The sequence below is a fragment of the Leptodactylus fuscus genome, chromosome 6 (genome assembly GCF_031893055.1).
Source record: "Leptodactylus fuscus isolate aLepFus1 chromosome 6, aLepFus1.hap2, whole genome shotgun sequence".
Taxonomy (NCBI): domain Eukaryota; kingdom Metazoa; phylum Chordata; class Amphibia; order Anura; family Leptodactylidae; genus Leptodactylus; species Leptodactylus fuscus.
Genome location: NC_134270.1, coordinates 96,909,521 through 96,935,444, shown reverse-complemented (window position 1 = coordinate 96,935,444; position 25,924 = coordinate 96,909,521). Strand labels below are relative to the sequence as shown.

At 41.0% G+C, this 25,924-nt stretch overlaps 1 protein-coding gene across 1 annotated transcript; it reads left to right on the top strand.

Moving 5' to 3' along the window:
- Positions 1-13,874: 13,874 nt before the first annotated feature.
- On the top strand, positions 13,875-19,584 carry ZNF217 (zinc finger protein 217). The gene is made up of 5 exons (XM_075278610.1): positions 13,875-15,339; positions 16,352-16,468; positions 16,775-18,190; positions 18,686-18,770; positions 19,480-19,584. Exons 1-4 carry the CDS (start codon positions 13,992-13,994, stop codon positions 18,751-18,753), a joined length of 2,949 nt encoding a protein of 982 aa, XP_075134711.1. The 5' UTR covers positions 13,875-13,991; the 3' UTR covers positions 18,754-18,770; positions 19,480-19,584.
- Positions 19,585-25,924: the final 6,340 nt, after the last annotated feature.

Here is a 25,924-nt window from a genome sequence, read left to right as displayed (position 1 = left end):
CTTTTTGGTGCTGCACCTGCCTCAACATCCACACTACTTTCCCTGCTTGACATCCCCCCTGTCCAGGTCGAGTCAGTGTCCTCATCATCCACCACTTCCTCTTCCAACTCCTGTCTCATCTCCTCCTCCCGCACAATGCGCCGGTCAACTGGATGCCCTGACGGCAACTGCGTCACATCATCGTCGATGAGGGTGGGTTGCTGGTCATCCACCACCAAATCGAACGGAGATGGAGGAGACTCTAGTGTTTGAGCATCTGGACACAGATGCTCCTCTGTCAGGTTCGTGGAATCGTGACGTGGAGAGGCAGGTTGAGGGACAATGAAAGGAGCGGAGAACAGCTCTGGGGAGCAGGGACAGTTGGGGTTATAGTTCTGTGAAGCTTGGGAATTTTGGGAGGAAGGAGGACAAGACTGTTGGGTAATAGGAGGAGAGGAGGCAGAGTCTGACTGGCTGCTGGACAATGTGCTGTAAGCGTTCTCTGACAGCCATTGCAAGACCTGTTCCTGGTTCTCGGGCCTACTAAGGTTTGTACCCTGCAGTTTAGTTAATGTGGCAAGCAACCCTGGCACTGTGGAGTGGCGCAATGCTTGCTGCCCCACAGGAGTAGGCACGGGACGCCCTGTGGCTTCACTGCTACCTTGCTCCCCAGAACCATTCCCCCGACCTCGCCCACGGCCTCGTCCCTTTCCGGGAGCCTTGCGCATTTTGAATTCCCAGTTAGAAACTGGCACTATATACCAGTAGCAAAAATTGTGGGTGCACGTAACCCCAATATATTCTTTGAATTACCAGTCAGAAACTGGCACTATATGGCAGTAGCAAGAAATGAGGGTATTTATAACCCCAATATATTCTTTGAATTACCAGTCAGAAACTGGCACTATATGGCAGTAGCAAGAAATGAGGGTATTTGTAACCCCAATATATTCTTTGAATTCCCAGTCAGACAATGGCACTATATAACAGTAGCAAAAATTGTGGGTGCACGTAACCTCAATATATTCTTTGAATTACCAGTCAGAAACTGGCACTATATGGCAGTAGCAAGAAATGAGGGTATTTGTAACCCCAATATATTCTTTGAATTCCCAGTCAGACAATGGCACTATATACCAGTAGCAAAAATTGTGGGTGCACGTAACCCCAATATATTCTTTGAATTACCAGTCAAAAACTGGCACTATATGGCAGTAGCAAGAAATGAGGGTATTTGTAACCCCAATATATTCTTTGAATTCCCAGTCAGACAATGGCACTATATACCAGTAGCAAGAAATGAGGGTATTTGTAACCCCAATATATTCTTTGAATTCCCAGTCAGACAATGGCACTATATACCAGTAGCAAGAAATGAGGGTATTTATAACCCCAATATATTCTTTGAATTCCCAGTCAGAAACTGGCACTATATGGCAGTAGCAAGAAATGAGGGTATTTATAACCCCAATATATTCTTTGAATTACCAGTCAGAAACTGGCACTATATGGCAGTAGCAAGAAATGAGGGTATTTGTAACCCCAATATATTCTTTGAATTCCCAGTCAGACAATGGCACTATATACCAGTGGCAAAAATTGTGGGTGCACGTAACCCCAATATATTCTTTGAATTACCAGTCAGAAACTGGCACTATATGGCAGTAGCAAGAAATGAGGGTATTTGTAACCCCAATATATTCTTTGAATTCCCAGTCAGACAATGGCACTATATACCAGTAGCAAAAATTGTGGGTGCACGTAACCCCAATATATTCTTTGAATTACCAGTCAGAAACTGGCACTATATGGCAGTAGCAAGAAATGAGGGTATTTGTAACCCCAATATATTCTTTGAATTCCCAGTCAGACAATGGCACTATATACCAGTAGCAAAAATTGTGGGTGCACGTAACCCCAATATATTCTTTGAATTACCAGTCAGAAACTGGCACTATATGGCAGTAGCAAGAAATGAGGGTATTTGTAACCCCAATATATTCTTTGAATTCCCAGTCAGACAATGGCACTATATACCAGTAGCAAGAAATGAGGGTATTTGTAACCCCAATATATTCTTTGAATTCCCAGTCAGACAATGGCACTATATACCAGTAGCAAGAAATGAGGGTATTTATAACCCCAATATATTCTTTGAATTACCAGTCAGACAATGGCACTATATACCAGTAGCAAAAATTGTGGGTGCACGTAACCCCAATATATTCTTTGAATTACCAGTCAGAAACTGGCACTATATGGCAGTAGCAAGAAATGAGGGTATTTGTAACCCCAATATATTCTTTGAATTCCCAGTCAGACAATGGCACTATATACCAGTAGCAAGAAATGAGGGTATTTGTAACCCCAATATATTCTTTGAATTCCCAGTCAGACAATGGCTCTATATACCAGTAGCAAGAAATTTGGGTATTTATAACCCCAATATATTCTTTGAATTCCCAGTCAGACAATGGCACTATATGGCAGTAGCAAAAATAGTGGGTGTATATAGCCCCAATTCTATTGCTAGGGGACTTGCAGGGTATTTCTGGGGTGAAGGTGGGGGGCACACCGTTGGAACGGGGATTTGGGGTGTATATATGGGGTATACGGGAATACACTGTCAGTGTATTCCATTCAGGATCCTGGGAAAGCTGGGTTGCGGCGATTGAGCCTGTCAGTGCCACGTTACACTGACAAGCTTCTCCCTGGAATTTAGCTCTTATAAGAGCTGTTGGTTGTCTTCTCCTTCCTATCCTAGCCTGTCCCTGCCTACCAGAATCTAAGCCCTAGCTAACTGGACGGAAACCTCCGTCCCCGGTGAATTGCAAGCTCAGAATGACGCGAAGCTGGGCGTCGCTGTTCTTTTAAATTAGAGGTCACATGTTTTCGGCAGCCAATGGGTTTTGCCTACTTTTTTCAACGTCACCGGTGTCGTAGTTCCTGTCCCACCTACCCTGTGCTGTTATTGGAGCAAAAAAGGCGCCAGGGAAGGTGGGAGGGGAATCGAGTAATGGCGCACTTTACCACGCGGTGTTCGATTCGATTTGAACATGCCGAACAGCCTAATATCCGATCGAACATGAGTTCGATAGAATACTGTTCGCTCATCTCTACTATTAACCCCTTCCCGACAGAACAGGAGCACTGCAGAGACCCTATATTCAGAAGACCGGGCACTTTCAGACATAGGGATACCTAATGTGTATGTGTTTCACAGTAATTTTCTACTATTATATGTATTCTAGGCAAAGGAGTGATTTAGAACTTTTATTTACTTTATTTTTTTATTATTTTTTTTAAAGCTTCTTTTTTTTCACTATTTTATGGGAGATTCTATACATTACTATTGCGGCTTGTCATAGACCCCACTCCCCCTATTTTTTTTTTTTGCTTGACTCGAGATAAGCCGAGGGGGGCTTTTTCAACACAAAAACTGTGCTGAAAAATTCGGCTTATATTCGAGTATATACGGTAATGAAAAATGTGCGCGATTTGGAAGCTAAAATAAATATGCTGCATTTTTCAAAAACGGAAGTGTTTTTAAAATGCAGCTTTTCCACAGTTCTTTTCTTCCTATTATTTTTGGATTAGATTATTGATATTTCATTCACTTTGCTGGTACTGTATTACACAGTGTTTTTTTCCACTGCTTTTCTGCAGCAGCCAAAAATGCTGCACTTCTGCAATGTGGGGCTTTAGCCTAAGGTTAGGCCACACTTTGTGGAAACATAGCTTTTTTTGTTCCAGATTTTGTTGAGCTTCTTTAAGCCAAATCCAAGAATGGCTAGAAAAAGAATTGGAAATATATAGGATGTAACTTATGCAGATTTCCTCTGTAGACTTTCTGCTTCAATTTCACCTGGAAACTGGTAGTGTTTCCATAGGTATAATTGACATGTGCGATTATAAAAATCTTGCTGCTTTTGGAAATTACAGGATGTCCAATGCACATATATTACCACAATGTGTGAATGGGATTCAATAGGAAAATGCTTCGTTTTTTTCCACTTGGTCCCTAGCCTTAAAGCTAAGGCCCCACTGGGCGGAAACGCAGCGTTTTTGGGCATTGTGGAAATGCAGCGGAAAAAAAAAACGCTACGTTTTACAGTACCAGCATAGTGAATGCAATTTTGTCTAATCCTAGCCCCACACTGCGGAAAAAAAACGCTGTGGAAAAACTGTGTTTTTGAAAAACCTTTGCGTTTTTGAAAAATGCAGCATCTCAATTATAGTTACGGAAATGCTGAGTTTTGCCCTCCATAGATTTCTATGGAAAGTGTGAAAACCGCAGCAAAAACGCAGCATGATAAATGTGTTGCGAAAACTCAGCAGAAACGCCGCGGAAATGCATCAAAATCTGCAGACAAAAACTCACTCTTTTGCTTGGTTGAGGCTAAGGCCCCACGGGCCGGAACCGCCGCACTAAAGTGCTGCAGGAACACCCACGGCGTAAACACATTGTGGTTTTTCCCGCAGTGCTTTGAACAGAAAGTTTGCAGGGTTTTCCTCCGTGGACTTTCTGTTACAATTATATCTATGGGAAAGCTACCAGCGTTTCCGTAGATATAATTGACATGCCGCAATGGTTTTGGAAATCGCACAATCGCGCTGTGATTTTTTCCGCAAAGTGGGCATGGGATTTGCATGAATCCCTTCCACTTTGCAAGTACCGTAAAACGCCATGATTCTTCCCGCAGCGTTTCCGCTGGGGCCAAATCGCAGTGTTTCCGGCCCGTGGGGCCCCGGCCTAAATAGCAGAGGACCATAATTCCTTAGGATTTTCAACATAGCCTTTCAATTACCTTTATTGCACATAAGAAACTCGAGCAAAAACGCGATGAACAACTCAACAGAAAACTCATATGAATTTCTGCAGCACAAAACTGAAAATCGCAATGAAAAACACATAAACATGCGTGTTTTTTTCCGCAACAGAAAATGCAGCGATTTCTCTGCGTTTTTTTTACTGCATTTCCGCCCAGTGGGACCTTAGCCTAAAACTGATTTAAAAAATATGCATTCCTACAATGCATTTTTATAAGCGTCTGAAAATCACATTGTGTAAGGGCATGCGGAGGCAGACTGATTATCAGGAAAAAAAAACCTTCATTCTCAATAACCGCCTGTAAAATCACACCGTCTAATAGGGCCTTTATTTTCTGTCTGGTGTCAGTACAGAAAACAATGAAGGAGGCTTTTTAATCACATCTGTTAAAAGACTAATCTTATCTATGAAGAGAGGATCTGTAGGTAATTGAATTAGAAGAGTATTGTTAACCTGTACTTCTAATCCTACACAGCTATGGAATAAACATGGCACTATGCAGAGGTCAATCATCCTCTGATTCCATATTTTTCAGTAGCAGGACTAGTTTGGTTTACCACTGAAGAAAGATAACTTATAAGGCCAATGACCCGGAATGATGCGGAAACGCATCACTTTTTTCTGCAGCATTTTTCATTGTGTTTTTGCAGAGTTTTCATCTGCAGACTTTCTGCGTTTATTAGACCTATATAGAGAACACTGGCGTTTCCGCAGGTATAATAGACATGCTGCAATTTTTAAAAAAACGCCTTCGTTTTCCACTGCAGGTTTTTTTCTGCAATGCGTTAATGAGATTAGCCAGAATATCATTCACTTTGTAGGCACTGTAAAACGTAGCGTTTTTTACCACTGCGATTTTGCGATGGCAAAAACGCTACTTTTCGTAACTTGGGGCTTCACCCTAAAACCCATTTGTATATGTTGCTACATGTGTAATTTTATAGGGCACATGATGTAAGGCTAGAAACATAGGCCCAGATTTAATATTGTGGTTATCACTAGACATTGGCGTAAATATGGACATCTTGTTTGGACTAAAATCTTTTTACTTGCTAAGCATGTGGGTGTGGATTCTTAGGAAAAGGGTGTATGGCTTAGGGCTTGTTCACATCTGCGTTCTCCTCTCCGTACTGCAGGTTTCCGTTTCCTGCATAAAATAGGGGCAGGAGACGGAAACCTGCAGGAGTCTTTCTCACCCATTCATTTGAATGGGTGAGAAAGCTGTCCGGCCGTGAGCGGCGGTGAGCATTTTATGCTCTCCGCCGTGAAACTGGGTTTTATAATCCGGACACAGAGTCAGACATGCAGTACTCTGTGTCCAGATTAAAAACCGATTTCGCGGCGGAGAGCATAAAACGCTCACCGCCGCTCACGGCCGGACCCGGTCTGTGGTTTCCGTCTTCTGGCATGCAGAAGACGGAAACCACAGGACGGAGACCCTGAACGCAGGTGTGAACCTAGCGTAAAATGTACCACAATGCACCAAAATGGAGTTGTAAAGTTCTAGGTCACCCAGCATCAGCCATTGTGATAAATCATTATTATTGTGGTAGAAGCTGCACAGGTTAAAGATTTGCAGAATTTTTTTTTTCCTATAAATTTGCAGCAACAGCCACTTGTTCTGAGGTGAAATCAAGATGAGATATATAAAATGTGTAAGGGAATAGAAAATTAACTTTGCCTGTGTGGTGAAAAGAAGCTTTCATGGAGGATGGAGTATATATGGCACACAACTTATGTGATCATTGGGGCTGGTACTTTTAGTCCTACAACAGCTGTGGATGGTTGTAATGACCAATCCAGTCAATTCTGCAGTCATTAGAAATAGGCTTTGTATACTAAGTGGCTAAGTCTGGCACTAAGTACTACGAAGATTGGAGAATTTTCATGACGAAAGCTAAATTTAAGGCGCTATTCCAAATTATTCTGGTCTGAAAGAATTGCTGGAAACTAATGTAGGATTTAGAAGTTCAAAAAAATGAGACATGTATATATGTATACAGCAACATATATGTCACACACATATACACAATTCATAGCAAATACTGCAACACATATAGAAATTCACATAGATAACAGACATACATTACTACATATACACATATAATAGGACTACATTGACCTATATAGGTGCACCAAGAGTTACATAAAAATCTAGAAAACTCATGTTTATAATGTATAAACATCTATATTTTTCGCTATTTCAGTCTCAATTACTTCAAACTGAGGAGTAGGGTACATGTGTGCCTATCTCTCCATTCAATCTTCTCTGGAAGAGAGAACCTGTTTAAAGCAGGGGCCCCATGTAGTATAAACTGCAATTTGGCCATAATGTTTTACAGTACCTGCAAAGTGGATGGGATTCTCACTAATCCCATCCACACATTGCAGAAATGATGTGATTTCAAACCACTTGTGTTTTCCGTAAAGGTATTATAGAAGCAAAAAGTCAGCAGAGGAAAACTGCAGACTTTCTGTCAAAAGTGCTGCAGAAAAACACGTGATATATGTCATACTCTTCTTTGCTTTTATCCCACATGCTGTATAACACACAGTGGGGGAAGGGTGAGACTTTGTCACTGTAATTAGGCTTGTGTATACAAAAGGAATGTGAAATATAATGGAGGGACTTCTTCCTGTTGGGATACATGTGTGGCTTTGGTACAAGACTGTGTGTTACAGCAGGTAAATGCTGGTCCTACATGGAAGAAATATCTATATAGAACTATCCTCCCTTACTCCACCATAAGCCAACACCTAGATCAGTAGACCATGCATGTTTATATGAGTGGCCGTCAGAAACCTTTGCTACTAAATATACCCAGAATCCAGGGCACAACTTTAAACTCGTGAGCCCCAATGCAAAATCTGACACATGGTCCCTTCATATCATGTGTTATGTATAATATTAATATTGTTTTCTTCCTATATGGCAGAGATAATAATAATAAATTTTATTTATATAGTACCAACATATTCCGCAGCACTTTACCATTTGTAGGGGTCAAATACACACAGATAAATAACAAAGAATTTAATTTCACACAATGGGATTTAGGGCCCTGCTCACAAGAGCTTACAATCTATGAGGTAGAGGGGGTGACACAAGAGGTAGCAGGGGCGGCATTGCTTATACAGTATTCAGACAGAGATGATTTTGAGGCCCCAGGAATGACTGCAACCTTTGCAGTCTCTGTCCAGGGGAACAAAGGATTGGGCGGTGTGTTTGCATAGAATAATGGTACATCTAAATAAAGACCATAAGAATGAAACCCCACCATGTGAAGCATATGGTTTCAAGTACAAACACAATGAAAACAATGTGAACTTTCAGTTGTTATCTGCATTTTCTAATTTTTTATGTCATTCAGACATCTCATGTACATAAAGCTTTTGTAATGCTAAAATAAAGTATCTGGTGGATAGATAATTCACAGTCCATATTGATACTACAGTGATATAACCATTCAGATTCATGAGAAGAACAGTGGGGACTTTTCCCTAAAATACAAACTACAACAAGCAACAATTTCTGGACAATCCTCTCCACTGGTTTCTAGGGGTGAAAAAGGAATTGGTTGTATGTGACTCAAGACTCTGGAGCACATATCTATTAAAAACTGACGTATGTATGAGGTTAAAGTCAACCTAAGGGTGCATTCAGACTACGTAACGCCGGGCGTGTATGAGAGCCGTACACGCCGGCATTACGGCAGACTGCCGAACACTTCCCATTCACTTCAATGGGAGCGCTCGTAACAGCGGCGTTTACGAGCGCTCCCATTGAAGTGAATGGGAAGTGTTCGGCAGTCTGCCGTAATGCCGGCGTGTACGGCTCTCATACACGCCCGGCGTTACGTAGTCTGAATGCACCCTAAGGCTGTGACCACACATTAAGGAAAAAGCTGCTTTTTTGTTGTAGATTTTTGGCTGAGTTTTTTTGAGCCAAAAGTGGCTTGAAAAGGAATGGGAAATATAAAGGAAGCATTTGTACCTCTTCCTTTCTCCTAAATCCACTTCTGGCTTTGGCTCAAACAAACACAACAAATTCTGCAACAAAAGGGGCAGCTTTGTGCAACATGTGCACTCCGCTTATAGGTGTTTTATTGGACTCAAGTACGCACCGGATTATTCATACAGCATAAACTACTGCTGCATTTTCAGTTTGCCTAAGATTTACACTGTGTAACAATTAGGCTGGATTAGTAAATCTCCCAGTGGTTATCCTGACAATAAAATGTAGACCCCAATTGGATTAAATGTCTCTACCCCTATGTTTTGAGTGCTCTACATAGGGTCTGTATAACAATGGACAATTAATACAATACAGGATAATTCTGTGATGAGGCAGAGACTGTCAATATTATAGGTGACTATGATATTCACACAGTATTTAGCTCAGGAAATAAAATAAGATAATCCTTTAATAGTCCCACAGTGGGGAAATTTTAGTATGTTACAGCAGCATAGTAAATACAGATACAGGATAATACACAGTAATATTTTACAGATGTAGATACACATATGCTGAGAAGAGAAGATATACTAGGAGTCCATAGCAGCTAAGGAACAGAAGAAGAAAGAAGGAAGACTTCATAATCATTATATCAAATATAGTCAATATATGGATTGTATAGGGGCCACATGGTGGCTCAGTGGTTAGCATTGCAGCACTGGAGTCCTGCTGTTCAAATCTCACCAAGGGCAGAAAACCACCTGCAAGGAGTTTGTATGTTCTCCCTGTGTTTGCATGGATTTCCATCCCATATTCCAAAGACATACTGATAGAGAAAAAAAAAAGTACATTGTGAGCTCTATGTGGGGCTCACAATCTACATTGAAAAAAAAAAAATGGATTGTATCTTTTGGCTGACCTTACGGCACCTGTATCTATGAGCACTATGTGGCTGCCTCCCACTGCACCGCCTATGTGAGTGGCTTTGTCCTCTACTGTAAAGCAGTTTGCAGGATATACCACATCAATTATGGCCAGCATTGCAGCTCTTGATGCAGCCACCACAGGGGCCATTTTGTAATACCTCTCTCCACTGTGAAGAACATGGAGGGGGGCAAGGTGGGAGCTCCCCCCTCCCAAACCATATAACCAGCCAGTTTTGTGATGGCTAAGAAGGCTTATCAGCTACAGCTTCCTATGTAACTTAAGATGAGGTCACCTGTATATACATACAGTGTTATAATGTAAAGACACTGCCTCTATATTTGGAAATGAATGAGGGGGCTAGTACACCTCTACATGTGATAGACAATGCACTGCATCTACTTTGGCCAATGCAGCAGAGTGTACCATGGAAGGGGCTCAGGTGGCCGAGAATGGGGCTCAGGACATGCACCACAGGTCACTACAGCAGTGAGGACAGTGGTAGTCACACATCCCACCAGCTAGCCACAGTGCCAGCCACTGAGCAGGGAATTCTCTCACATATCTGTAGCTAAACATGCAGTAGTACAGAGAGACACAAGGCTAATTAACGGCTCTATGACGCCGGCAAAGGCATGTGACCTCCCGCAGCCAGTAGCAAGTAGCCCCCGCCACTTCCTCACAGACGCCGCTTGTCCCTTAAAGGGACAGTACCCAAGCAGTCAATTGCTCCCACTGAACAATCCCATGCAGTCAGTTTTTCCCACTAAAAAGTCAGTTGTTCCCTGCTTTAAAACCTTGTCAGAACTATTAAAATAATTGCCCTATCCCAATATTTGAAGTGTTCTATATACGACATAGTGTGGTATTGCCAGGCAGGCATGTACAGTGAAGCTACAAGAAGTGTATACTGCACACCTGGTCATGTATGAGTGGCCGGGTACAGAACAGAAGATGAGAAAAGGGGCGGGACTTGAGGAGGGACACGACTATAAAAAGCAGATACAAGTGTGCCGACAGTCAGGAAGTGCGAGACATTGACGAGACAACAGACTCCTAAATATGAGAAGAAGAACACTAGCTGTTACAGGAGACGCTGAAGGAGGAGGAGGAGGAGGAAGAAGCAGCTGCAGGTAGAGCTCTCCTCACAGTACTGCATCCAGTCACCACTGCCAGGTAAGGACTAGCATCCACAACTTCACAAGTGTTCGGCTCTACTAAATGGACTGCTCTGTAATATTCATACATATATACTGTACTCTATGTATTGCCTCTATACTATTCATATATATATGTACTATTCTACTCTATGGACTGCTGTATAGCTATCTATATATAATATACTTTTGTACTCTAATGACTGCTGTATAATGTGTTATATATATATATATATATATATATATATATATATATATATATATATATATACTCTATTCTACTCTATGGGCTGCCTCTATACTATATTTACTGCCTATATACTATTCTACTCCATGTACTGCTCTATATACTATCCATACACATATACTATTCTACTCCATGTACTGCTCTATATACTATTCATACACATATACTATTCTACTCCATGTACTGCTCTATATACTATCCATACCTATATACTATACTCCATTTGACTTGATTTGCCATGTACTGCCCTATATTATCCATATATATATATATATTATACTCCATTATACTGCTCTATACTATCTAATACATATATACTATACCCCATGTAGTGCTCTATATACTATCCATACATATATATTATTCTCAATGTACTGCTTTATATACTACCAATACATATACAGTATATTGTACTGCTCTATGTTATCTATCTATCTACTATAATCCATTATACTGCTCTATACTATCTAATACATATATACTATACCCCATGTAGTGCTCTATATACTATCCATACATATATATTATTCTCATTGTACTGCTTTATATACTACCAATACATATACAGTATATTGTACTGCTCTATGTTATCTATCTACTATAATCCATTATACTGCTCTATACTATCTAATACATATATACTATACTCCATGTACTGCCTCTATACTATTCTACTCCATGTCCTGTTCTATTCTTTCTTCTGTATACGGTGTCTATGTGTTCTATATCCTGCGCTGTGTATTAGCTATATGTAGTTTGCCCCTCAGGGGGCAGTGGTGGTGGGGGGTGCCGAGGAGGTAAGCAAAGTTTCCCTTGCTGTTTGCGTGGTTCTGTGTATGTATAGAGCACAATGGAGGAGGTGCTGGCATTGGGAAGTGAAGGCTTCTTCTAGTGTCCTCTGGAAGAAAGAGCTCGACAGGAAGCCTGAGCAGAGCTGCAGCCTCGGCAGTGGCGTCTGTAATTAGCCCTTGATTTGGGCAGGTTCGCTGTGCTGTGGTGAGGTCTCCTCTGCCCCCTGTACAGCCCTTGTACTGGGGCTGCTGGAAGTAGTGAGGTGGGTTTCTGGTCAGTTACTTTCTAGTGCCTGACCCTGGAGAATAACAAGTTGGTGACAAGTAACTATATATCTCTATTGGTAGGGGTAATTATTTGGATGATACCCTTCCCCCCACCATCCTCTTCTGTGTCTCAATGACTAACATACACCCATATAGCCTGCTTGTGGTGCGGGGGTCCTGAGCTCAGTGACCTGCTAATACACTGGTGTCAGAGTAAACTTCATTGTGCCCTCCTGCAGGGCTTATATGAGTGACTTGTATGTGATAAGGCTTTCCCTTCTTGTCTCTTCTGCAATATGTCTGCCAGCCCTGGCTGTACCGCTGCCCCTCTCCAGTCTTCTCTATGTTCCTGCCTGTAAATCTGCATGACTAGGTGTCTTCTTCAGTAGTTCCTGCTTCTTCCCTTTCTGCAATTATTTTATCTTCCTTCTAGAAACACACAAAGGGAAACTCCTTCACACATTCTAGAAGGAGCCGCAAACACTTAACTCTTCATTTACATTTGATTCAATTATCTCTAAAGCTGGAAGAAAAGTTGCCACAACAATAGAGTGAGCTGGTCTGGGTTCAGGAAGCCATTTTCTGACCTGTGTGAGGTTATTTCTTTAGCATTTCCTAATTGTCTATTCTTAAGACATGCTACAGCTGCTATTATTGGAAGAATACCACCTGATGCATATCACTGGCAGTAAAATAATACAACTGTATCTTGTGCTATTGTATACATTAACTAGTCATTTAGAGTTTGTGCTTCTGGCCAAAAATGTAATGTACTTTAACCACCTGGGCAAACTTCCCTGGATCAGGGAAAACTTGTTTTATTTTATATTTATTTATTTATTTATTTTTTTGTACATGTGGTTTTACAGGCCACAACTTTTTTTAAAAATTTAAAAAAAAAAATATTGGAAAATTAATCTTCTTCTGGCTGCTTGTGTGATCACAGATCTTATTGGATGGATATTATTCAGACAGCAAGCAGCTTTACTGACTGCTCAAAAGTTTTTTTTTTATTATTTATTTGTATAGTTTCTTTATCATTATTGGGTAGGGGAGGGGGAAAACTGCTATTATACATGATCACAGCCTGAGAGACCAATATAAATTGTGTTGTGATTATTGGCAGCAGAAAAAATTGGGAGGCCACTATGCATGATGACTTATAGTCCTAGAGCAGACTGCCCAGCAAGATCCTGCACATATTTCCACTTTTCATGAACACCCAGGTAGCCTTTTAGGTCTTTTGCTAGTCAGCAACCTATGAAGGGTGTTAAATGTCCTCCAAACATATGTTAATTTTGGCAGTGGGGGTTTTTGTGAGCTTTGTGCCATCAAACATGACTTATTTTAGAGTGACTCTCTTTTAAACTGTGACTACAATGAGTTATTGTTCTCATTCTGGATACTTTTAGGTTACCCCCTTTGCCTTGTTTGGCAGTTGCACCTTTTAAATTGCAACTTGCTTAGTTGTGGGGAAAAGAATAGAGAAATGTAAACAAATGCCAAACTATATCAATACTTAATGTTCATTGTTTTTTATTGTGTTGTTATAAAGTCTGATTATATTTCCTATACTAATGTTTTGCCTTTTTTTTTTCTTCTTTTCAGGTCTGGATGTTATGGATTATTTCTTCCTTGACACACTGTCTTGCATCAGGAAATGTTGGGTTCAACTAAAACTATTCTCTTAATATCCATATGTGGCCTAAAGAACCTTCATTATTTCTAATTTGTGCCTTCATAGCAACACTTTTTTTTTTTTTCTAAATTCATGTGTTGCCAATATTTTTGATGTCAGAAGGCAAAGTCAGCCTTTTCTGTCTTAAAACTGGCAGTAGCCATGCCCATTCAGTCCCGTCCTGCTGACATTGTTGATGGTCCTAACAACATCGGTAGTTCTGCCTGCTCCAAAATGGAAAGCTCTCGTTCAACCCGGGCTATGAAGCGGCGAAATGCAATCTCCCAAAAAACATTGCAGGAGAGTTTTCTGATAAAAGCTGAAGGAGATGTGACTTTTGACTGTATGTTTTGCAACGAGTCCTACAAACATCACGAAGCACTTGGAAAACATGTTCTGGCTCGACATAGACCTACGTTGTGTGAACCCACTGTTCTATGTTTTGATGCAGAGTATCTTGGTCCTCAGGATAAGCGCAGAAAGAGTTCAGGGGGGTCCACGAAGAAGGATAAAGATGACTGTGAAGGATCTGATTGCGAAGTGTGTGGTCAGACCTTTACTGTCTCAACAGACTTGGAAACTCACATGAAGAAGCACAAGGATTCTTTCATATACAGTTGCAATATTTGTGGTAGGAGATTCAAAGAGCCCTGGTTCCTAAAAAACCATAAACGGACCCATTCCAGCCGTACGGGAGGTAAAAATAAACCAGCCATTGTGGAGACCCCTATCACCATAAATGAGGTTGTTCAAGAACAGGTGGCCCAAAATGTCACCTCTCCCTATAAGCTTTGCAAAATGTGTGGCTTTTTCTTCCCTGATAAAGAATCCCTGTTAAATCATAGTAAGATACACATTAAAAAATTGGTGACTTGCGAGGAGTCTGCTCCCAGGAAAGAACAAGAAAATATCTCCAAGGAAGAATTCATGAACTTCTTACATCTAAAGCCCTCAAAGCCTGAAGTCAAAAAGCCTGAAGCATCCAGGATTGGAGAATTGGATCCATTCACCACCTACCAAGCTTGGCAGCTGGCAACAAAAGGCAAAGTGGCCTTAGGCTTTGGTGTTGTGAAGGAGCCATTCTTTGAAGTAAACATGGAAACTGATTCTGAGAAGGATGAGAGCTCTGATATTTGGAATACAGGAAAGATGAGCCAGTCTGCTCATGAGGAAACTGACCCTGCTAAAGGTGATAACTGTGTGAGCGCCTCTTTGTCACGGGATCTCCACAAGCCTAAAAACCGTAAGACAGCAGGGAAAACAAAGGTCCGAAAAATTCAAGATAAGACTCCTTTCTGTACTGACTGCGGGAAGTTGTTTAGGACCTACCAACAACTGGTGCTGCATTCTCGTGTGCACAAGAAAGACCGGAATAGTGATTCAGAGTCCTCAACCATGAGTAATATTGAAGGACTGTCAACTTCCAGCTCTCCAGATACTCCAGCCAGTGTAGAGGATCAGGAAACAGTCAAGATGGAGGAAGATGTGGGAGGACATTATCTAATCAGTGGTAAGAAACTAGTATTAGGCCTTGCAACTTCACTGCCATATATACACACACATTCACATAACAAACATATACAATGTTGGATCACATGGAATATGAGCTGTATCCAATTTTTTTTTTAATTCTTGTAGAATAATGGAAGTCCAGACCTTTCTGTAACAATGAGTTATCCACATTCTGCTTTGTTGCTTTTCCATATTTGGTTGCTAAGATCACCCTCTAGTGGTGCATCCGGGTAAATGTGATACCCATTGGAGCAATACACAAAAAATGTATAGTAAGGCTGAATTCACTCATGCAGTTTTTGTAGTAGCATCCAAGGCACTTTTTTGAAGCAAAGCCTGGAGGTATCTAAAAAAAAAAAAAAATAATGTGGTGAGCCCCCTTCCTCCATGCTGCATTTTGAAGGGGGGATAGCAGATTCCCAAGCATACCTGGGTTTATTTGCTCAAAAATTCTGCATTATTATAATTTATTTTTTTGGCTCAATTTTTTTTTAAAAGTGTCTATTTGCATTGAGTCCATGTACAACAGATTAGCAACTCCAATTCAGTCTAAATTCAGTGGAAACAACTGCTCAGGATAGAGTTGCCCATAACAGCCAATCACACGAGCTTTCATTTTGTATTCTGTTGTTGACTCTGCCTTGGTGTGTCTTTAACCAATGTGCAGACATTGTTTTGGGTTACAACATTGGTAAACCTTACAGTTTTTTTTTTTTATATGTTTCATAAACTGGGAAGCAATTACATGTTGTGTTTTGTTTTTTTTTTTTTTGTTTTTTTTTAAATTCTGTTTGCAATACAATTGTGTGAACCTACCCCAACAATTATACTTCCAATATCAATTGGCCATAAAAGCTGTTATCTTGCAGTGTGACACAGAGGGAAGTCAAAGTATCACAAATCAAGTCTTAGTTTAGCACTGGCCTTAGAGACAGACCATAAATCCTTGTGAAATCTGTAATAGAGGGAGCACTCCTAATAGACCTGTGCTGTTTTGTCTCTATTTGTAGAGAATGTTGCCGATGATCAAGCAATATGTATAACCAAGGGTTCCAGGGAATGCTATTTCTGTCGAAAGATCTTTCGCTCAAGCTATTACCTCAATATTCATCTTAGGACACATACAGGTAAGTGGTTTCATAAGCAGTGGTTCTTTCTTGTGTTTTAGTAGCCGCCTGAACTAGAAATCTCTTGCTATTAAAGCTACCTACAGTTTTCATTGTGCCACAGTTTCACAGTAAGAGCATTTAAAATGCAAACTACAATAACCTTCGTTCACTCTGCCATAACTGAGTCATTTTGATAATACAGAATTTATCTGACACAATTACAAGGCATTGCAAGGAGCCAGAGACTTGTATTTTTGTAATTCTTGGGTTGGCAGATTTTTGTATGCCTTCTTAAAACATTTATTTATTTGTTTTGTTTTGCAGGTGAAAAGCCATATGGATGTGCATTTTGTAAATATGCTGCTGCACAGAAAACCTCCCTGAGGTATCACTTGGAGAGACACCACAAATTTAAGCCTGGAGAATCTAATGCTTTTGTGAGAAACCTCAGTAAACAATTACAGCTACTTAAGAAGTCCTCAGATTGTCCTCCTGCCAACATACAACAGAGCAAAATTCCCCAGAAACCAATTGCTGATACCAAAGAAGACTCTTTGCTCCCCAAACCTCCAAAGAGGAAGTCTGCTCTGCGGAACAGATTGGTGAACACAAATCAACTCTTTCAAGGGGAGGCAGAAACCACTGTTAAGGATGAGCAAGAGACACCTGTACAGGAGGAGCAGCCAAGGACTCCTGTTATGGAGATATCATTGGCATGTGAGGAAATCCTTGACCCAGAAATGTGTTCAAATGAAAAGGAAAGCTCTAGTGTAAGTCAAGAGGAGACCTCTAGGGAAAGACCAGCCATCATACCTCCTGCAGCTGAGGATATACAAACTGTTCCTTTGGACTTGTGTTTTAGCTCAAGGGCACGTGCATCTGCCTCTTTATCTAACCGTGCCTTAATTGTAGTGCGATGCTGCCCATACTGCACTTATAAAACCTTATACCCTGAGGTATTGATAACGCACCAGAATCTGGTCCACAAACAAAGCCATAACAAAAGTAATATCAGGAGTAAAAACCCAGGACTTGTCATAAAAATGCGGCGGACTGGATGTCCCCCTGCTTTAAAAGGCATTGATGTATCTCCTTTGCACCTGTATGGTGAGATAAAACCAACACCACTGCCCTGTCCAAAGCCTAAACGGGCACCTGCCCAGTCAAACAAAGCTGCTAAATCACAAAATAACTGTAAGAACGTTGAGCAAGAGAATAATCTTCAAAGTGTACAACAAAGTGGCCACTGTAGGAATCTGCAGCCTAATCTACAAGGCATCAGTCACTTATTAGAAAAAATGCAGCATGCTGACCAGAACCTTCCTGCTTGGACCTCTTCCCCCAACACACAGGCCAGTAGTGGAGTCATGAATGGCTCAGAGCAAACCTATCGTATGATGTCCTCAGTGTTTGCGGCGAACTCCTGTGCCAGACCTCCTCATTCACAACTTAGAGAATCCTTCACAAATCAAGCCAATCGTGGCATGTCCGTCTCTGCTTCTAGTAGCAACTATGCCAGTACTGAGGTAACTCAAAGACTTCAACCTAGTCAGGTCAATATGCACAGTCTAGATGGGCCTCCTATCAATCCTGGCCCTGCAGTACTGGCCAATGTGCCACATCCATATGAGAATGATCCACGTTGGAATCTCTTGCTGTCGTATGAGCAGCCACAGGCTGAAGCACCATTTGCAAGTGGCAACCCTTCCCTTGGACAGGAATCTTCTTCACCAGTGGAAGGTAATTTTAAAGCCAACACTAGTACTTATGCACGACAGAAGTTTTCTATGTAATGTCTGTGCCATGTCCCATCTGTTGTAATGTTACAATTTGTAATTCTGTGGGATTCCAGATGAGGCATATTAATGGTACTAATTGATATCAATCACATAATGAGAAACACGTTGGGGCAAATTTACTAATATTTTGGCTAATCTTAGATTAGACTGTTAACAAATATGCACGTTTTCAATGGTTTGCTGGATGATAAATGTGGTACATGTTTAGACTGTCTAGTTTGTAACACTTTTGTTGGCTTAGTTTGCAATCTAATTTTTGTTGCCTCACCATTTATGGCTATATCCACAGGATATGTTATAAATGCTTGATAGATGCAGGTCCCACCTCGGTGATCGAGGTGGATGTCCATAGACTGGAAAACCCCCTTTAATACTATGATTTGGACTTGTATTTTAATAAATCATTAATTTTATTATATAATATTCTTTCCTGCAGGAAAACCAAACTCTTTACATCGGCGTATATCCAGGCGAGGTTTGGGGCCAAATGAGAAGAGGCCTTAATCTTGGAGATTTAAGGGGTAAGTGCATGCTACTAAAGACATCCAGTCCCCACCCACCTTTCCCTTCTTGTTTTATGAAAGTAGCTTGAGTTCCTTGATCAAGGTGTACGTTTCTTCATTAGTTTGTAGAAACTTCTACTTTTTTCAATTAAAAAAAGTGCCTTGATAGTCATTAGGGTCAGTTCACACGTGAAAACCGCCTAGCTTATTTGTGCGAGGTAAAAAACCTCGAGGAGTTTTTTTGACGCTGTTTTTTGCATTCCACGCGGTTTTTGACGAGGTTTTTGATGCGGTTTTCGCTAGGTTTTTTTTTTCCTATATGTGCTATAGAAACTGCAGGCGAAAACCGCGCGGTTTTTTACCGTGCGGTTTTCGCCTCCCATTCACTTCTATGCAATTCTTCAGGCGTTTTCCGCCTGAAGAAAGGTCATGTCGCTTCTTCAGGCGGAAAACGCTAGGAGGAAAAAAAAAGCTAGTGGTCTACATAGACCACCATGTTAAAGGAGAGGTTTTTGAAGCGAATTCCGCTGTCAAAAACCTCCCCTTTGCCCACGTGTGAACTAGCCCTTAGACTTTTACCATCCATATAGATCAATGGGAGCTTTAACACACATTGGGGTTAGTACTAAAACTACAACTTTCAACTCAAAAATGTTTTTATTACTTTTATTTGATTGCCCCCTTTTTGTACAATTTGTATCTAAATCTTCAATGTGCTTTGTTTCAGGACTGAATGATTCAGGAGCATTCCACAAAGTGACTACAAGCTGCTACATATCTTCCAAAAAGTGTCCTAAACTCTACGGGAACTGTGAATGTACTTTCAAGTGACACTAGAACATTTATTTTCAAATTATTATTTTTGTTTGGTTAATGTACCGAATGGAAAATGTGCTGCGGTCTAAACTCTGGATATGTTTGTTGTACAAGATCTATATTTTTTTGGATTGACTTTACCAAATATAGTGGGAAACCAAGACTTACTTGAAGCCCCTGGCCTTTTTTTTTCTGTGTGAATGGCTGGGATTTATATAGAGCTATTTTTCACATCTACGCTATTGATTTTCACCTCAAACTGAACTGTGAAGCAGTCAAATGGATGTTTCGGTGTGAGGCCTGTGTTGCGTGTACATGGATTTGGCACTGAGGGAATAATTCTCCTATCCTGGCCTCACTTTCTTGCCTATTAATGCCACTCCAGACTTGTTTTCCTTATTGTTCTTCCCATCAGTTCTTTTACACTCTCAAACTTTTTTTTTTTTTTTTTTAAACTTTTTAATGTCAACTGTTCAGAAATGAGAAGGGTGGGGAGGGGGGTTTGTTTTGTTCTTCCCCAAGTGGAAACCTGTCTGCACTGGATGTGGCTCTGTAAAATCTACCCTACCGAATGTAGAAGCCTCAGGATATGCTGCACCAGATACATTTTTGTTACTGTTCCTGGAAGTTTTTTTGCCTTTATATGAAGACTCGTATATGTATTGGGTACAGAGCAGTGCTCTGTCCCAAGATATCACTTTCATATGTCAATGCAAACTGTACTTTGAAGTTGACTCAAGGCCTCTTCCCTACTAGTCAGTGTTTTGGGAGTTTTTTTTGTTTGGTTTTTCTTTGCACTACTCCAGATTCCGTATAGAGACTGCTCCTTTGAAAAAATGTTTTGTAAAAATCTGACTAAGCCTAGACTTAGATGGAGACTTGCATGGCTTTACTGCTGCCAAGCTACTTTTTCCAAGAAGCTGGTTTGGCTCTGTTAATAAGAGATGTTGCAGATTGGTTACTTGCGACCCATGCTTTAAAGCCCGCACGTTAAACTATTAGGCAGTGTGTCCATGGCAACCAGTCTGTCATAAATCATTTTGGAGTTGAGCTTGACAGTTGTAGCACAAAACTAATGGAAGAAAATCAAAGAGGCCTGGCAGAACTCAAAGTATTCCCTTTCTAATATTCCCTCAATCTCTTTGCACTAGCTGCTGAAAAAGAAGTCCATTGTACATTCCCCTTTTTTTACAGGTAAAATCTCCATGTAGTGGTCACTGTCATGTATTATATATTTTGTGTTTTTATTTTTGTAATACTCCTCCAAAGTTGCAGAACGTATCCTACTGATCTCCCCAATACTGTGGTAAAGAGTAGCATCCTCTGTCTTTAGTGGAAACTGCCTCAAATACAATGCAATTCTGCACAGGACTTAATCAATATAAGATGTCGGCCCGGAATTGTGTATGCAAGACTGGAGTATTAGCAAGAAGTTTCACAAAGCCTTGGCTACAGAAGTCCACTATGGTTACTGCAACAGCTGAATACAAGCTCCTGTGATTTTTATTGATTTTTTTTTTTTTTTTTTAATGTTCCAACTTATACCAAACCCATTTGACTTTGTTATAAATGTGAAAAAAAAAATGCCTTTTTTTATTTCCTCCCCCTCTATAAACATTGTATGGGGTTACATGACATCCACTATTCCTGACTTGTTGTTTCAGTTCTGATGACTCAGTATTAATTATTGGGATCCCCCGGGTTCCTAATATCCCAGTTATTCATGTTGACTCTGTATTTATTTCATGCCTTTGTTCAAGAATTTTTTTTAATTTATGGTTTTTCCTTTAAGTTATGTTTCTGGCATGAGAATCACATTTTTGGTTTGTAAATATAGATTTGGTGTTTTGCAATTCTGTTGTTGTGTAATTATTCTGTCAGATGTAGAGATTGAAATGAAGCACAAACACCTTAGGGAATCTCTGTCTGTAGTAAAAAGCATTTTCAGGTCCTAGAAATGCCTTTTTAACTTGGTGTCTAATCTGCTGTTTCTGGCGCATCATGAAGACCTACAATAAAGCCCAAAGCAGGAGATCAATAAAATAATTATTTAGGTAATAATTTGAAACATAAAGGGCACTGACTTTACTAGTACTGCTCATGTGACCACTGAAACTAATGAATGACTGCAGTGGTCTCATGAGCCTAAGTACTTTTGTCAGTATGCAACAAAACAACAACATAGCACGGCTGAAAAGCAATGTCTTAGTAACCACTAATAGTAAATGAATCAGCCTACACCCCTACCGAATTCGTATTGTTATCTCCGTAAGAAATGCAAAGCTATAAGGAAAAAACAATAGAGATAGATGCAATACTCAGCATAATATGCAAAATTTAAGACCATTTTTATTGAAAAACATTAAAAAATGGATATACAAAGACACTACATGGATACATATAATACAAATGTCAATACGCTATTGGAGTCTCAATCAGGTAGGTATATAACCATAAAACACACCAAGTAGTAGTTAGCTCCAAAGGTTGTGCAAATTTATGTCCTCCATATGGGTGCAATATAATCACACAGTAACAATGTCATCCAAAATCACAGACTATCCCTTAACAGTTCACAGACAGAGGTATACCTAAGATGTCTGGTATATGTATGATGTGTGCATCAAAGTGGGTCTATTGTATTTAGAGCAAGTGTTGACCAGAATTGATGTACAATACTACCTATGAGGCATAGGGATGTATAAAATACTTTACTGATTTGTATCATACTAACATAACCAAAAGTACTTATACATATAGCGCAACAAACAGTGTACACTGTGACATACAGTATATTATTTAGACCAATATATACCTAGGATAAGAGTATGCCCATTTGCCCCTAGTTGAAAACTAAAGCTGTAGGATGTTAATGATAGAGACATAACATGAAATAGTTACTAATTGCTCACCCATGAGGGGTAATGTTAGATGGAATGTCCAAGTGTTCATGGGCCAACCGCCCAACGCGCGTTTTGGCTGCTAGCCTTCGTTAGGGGGTGGTGATGGATTGTGGGAAATTAGTCCATTTTTAAAGGAACAACCTAACATTCTCTGCAGCAGAGGGAACTGGGAGGTTAAGAACTGCTGACCGTAAATTCACGGCCAGTGGTCCTGGTCTCTGAAGTGCTGACGAATTGTAAACATACGGCCCAGCACTTAAGAGACACCTAGACTGGGATCTGGAGCGGGTGTTAGCTGTAGCTGACAGCTAACGTCCAGCTCCATAACCTCCGGTCGGAGGTTTTAACCCCTTAAATGCAAAGGTCAAACATGACTGCTGCATCCAAGGGGTTCCACCTTGTTGGCCACCACCCCCTCTACAGGAGGGGCCAATATCTATAATCTGTGACCCCAGGCTGCCAGGAGCTCCCAGTACTTGGTTGGTCTTGCTGGGACATCAGAAGTCAACCTATGCAGACGCATAATGAACAAAATTGTGTCAGCTCACTCACATGTCCTCCGGTATGTGTATCCATTGATGTTAAGGTATATTACCTTAATAAGATGCCTTGAAAAAAAAGCAGAAGATGCACGGAACATCCAGTCTCTTATCCCGAGGTGCAAATACTATGAGGAAGGGTCAGCGCTAACGCCCCGAAACGCGTCAGCCAGACGTTTTTTGTATTTCAACTCTGCCATCGATAAGTTTTATTGAATTTTTATGGAACATGTAATGTTTAGAAAAACTTTTTCACAATAAAAGTTAAGTTTTATCGAAGGAATTTGATGCTGGATCATTCTATTTTGGACAGTTGTATGCAGACGCATAGGCTAACTTCCTTTATAGACTGCAAGACACGTGTATGCTTGTGTCTTGCACTCTATAGTACTGAACCAGCGATCAGAGCATTGCTGGTTCAGATGTCTTAAAGGGACAAATGAGAAAAATAAGTGTGGGGAAAAAAAATTAATTAACCGCTTAAGGACACAGCCGAAAAGTGCGTTAAGGGCCAGGCCTCGTTTTTCAAAACTGGCATGTCAATTTAAATGGCAAGAACTTTGAGATGCTTTAAAGGGATTCTACCACTAAATCGCTATTTTTTTTGTGCTTTAGACATCGGAATAGCCTTTAGAAAGGCTATTCGTCTCTTAATTTTAGACGTGGTCTCCGTGGCGCCGTTCCTTAGAAATACTGGTTTTAACATGCAAATGAGTTCTCCGCAGCAATGGGGGCAGGTCCCAGCGCTTAAACGGCGATGGGGGCGTCCCCACTGCTGCCAGAGAGCTCTCTCCAGCGACGCCTCCATCTTCAGCAGCAACCCTGCCTCCTCTGTCTTCCGTGTCGGTCCAACATCTGACGCCTGCGCAGTACGCTCCTGTATTGAACTACAAGAGCTGCCCCAGCACTCAAACGGCGATGGGGGCAGAGCAAGAGCGGCCTCCCAAAAATGGCCGCTGGATGCCTCTTCTGTCTTCCTGTATTGAACTGCTAGAGTGGCCTCCCAAAAATGGGTGCCAGCCTGCGGCCATTTTTGGGAGGCCACTCTTGCTCTTGTAGTTCAATACAGGAGCATACTGCGCAGGCGTCGGAGGTTGGACTGAGACAGAAGAGGCGGGGTTGCAGATGAAAATGGAGGCGTCGCTGGAGAGAGCTCTCTGGCAGCAGTGGGGATGCCCCCATCGCCGTTTGAGCGCTGGAGCCCGCCTCCATTGAATTCCTTACACAACTTACACAAGTGATTTTGAGATTGTTTTGTTTTTCCGTGACACATTGTACTTCATGTTAGTGGTAAACTTTAATCAATAATTTTGTATTTATTTATCAAAAAAAAAAAAAAAAAAGGAAATTTGGAAAAAAAAATCACAATTTTCAAAATGTGAAATTCTCTGCTCTTCAGGCAGATAGTCATACCAGCCAAATACATTAATAACTGTTATCTAACATATCTCTGCTTCAGGGGCGTAACTACCATAGAGGCAGTGGAGGCGGCTGCCACAGGGCCCGGTGACAGCCGCTACTGCTGTGTTTTTTTTTTTGTTTTTTTTTAATAGGCCGTTATGGGCCCTATTCACTTGCCGATCCTGGCTAGGCCGGGATCGGTAAGTGACACCGTGAACCCCACAAATACTATCATTATACTCGGGGGTCTCTGCAGACCCCCGAGTATAATGATCGGCGGAGATAAGGGAACGCAACAAACACGATCCTGCCAGACCTCCTTCCTGATGTCCTTTCTGACGTCTCTGACGTCACATGAACCCGGCCTGCGTCCCGGGTCATGTGACATCTGACGTCATTTCAGAAGGACAGCAGCGGAGAAGACAACGTAGGAGCCGGGGGACAGGTAAGTAACAGTAATTTTTTATGTTTTTATTCCCCCGGGTCTCCGATTATTATACTCTGGGGTGTGAAAAGACCCCAGAGTATAATAATTGTTTATGAGTGTCCACTATGGGATATAATACTGTGTGAAGGGGCCACTACTGGGGATGATACTATGTGCAGGGGCCAGTAAGGGACAAAATACTGTGTGCAGGGGCCAGTAAGGGACAAAATACTGTGTGCAGGGGCCATTAAGGGACATAATACTGTGTGCAGGGGCCACTATGGGGGATAATACTGTTTGCAGGGGCCAGTAAGGGACTTAATACTGTGTGCAGGGGACACTATAGGGCATAATACTGTGTGCAGGGGCCACTATGGGGGATAATACTGTGTGCAGGGGCCACTAAGGGACAGAATACTGTGTGCAGGGGCCACTATGGGGCATAATACTGTGTGCAGGGGCCACTAAGGGACATAATAGAGTGCGGAGGAGGGGGCCGGTTGAGGTCTTCGACGTCGGTTGGAGGGGGCCATGTCAAAAGTTCGCCACGGGGCCCCGCCATTCCTAGTTACGCCACTGCTCTGCTTTATAGTGGCATCATCTTTTGATTGTCTTTTAATCTATTTTGGAAGACTCTCAGGTGTAACAGCGATTTTTCCAGATTTACAAGAAAATTCCCATAATTGATTTTTTAGGGACCACTTCAGGTCTGAAAGGAATTATAAACGCCTATATAATAGAAACCCTTATTAATCACCCCATTTTCAAAGCTGCACCTCCCAAATAATTCAAAACAGCATTTGGGATGTTTGTTAACCCTTTAAGCATTTCATAAAAATACAGTCCTATGAAAAAGTTTGGGCACCCCTATTAATCTTAATCATTTTTAGTTCTAAATATTTTGGTGTTTGCAGCAGCCATTTCAGTTTGATATATCTAATAACTGATGGACACAGTAATATTTCAGGATTGAAATGAGGTTTATTGTACTAACAAAAAATGTGCAATATGCATTAAACCAAAATTTGACCGGTGCAAAAGTATGAGCACCTCAACAGAAAAGTGACATTAATATTTAGTAGATCC

Coding starts and splice junctions, on each gene's coding strand:
- ZNF217 (XM_075278610.1), top strand. CDS start 13,992: ATGCCCATTCAGTCCCGTCCTGCTGACATTGTTGATGGTCCTAACAAC. Junction 15,340..16,351: donor AGGACATTATCTAATCAGTG/GTAAGAAACTAG, acceptor CTCTATTTGTAG/AGAATGTTGCCGATGATCAA. Junction 18,191..18,685: donor ATCTTCTTCACCAGTGGAAG/GTAATTTTAAAG, acceptor TCTTTCCTGCAG/GAAAACCAAACTCTTTACAT.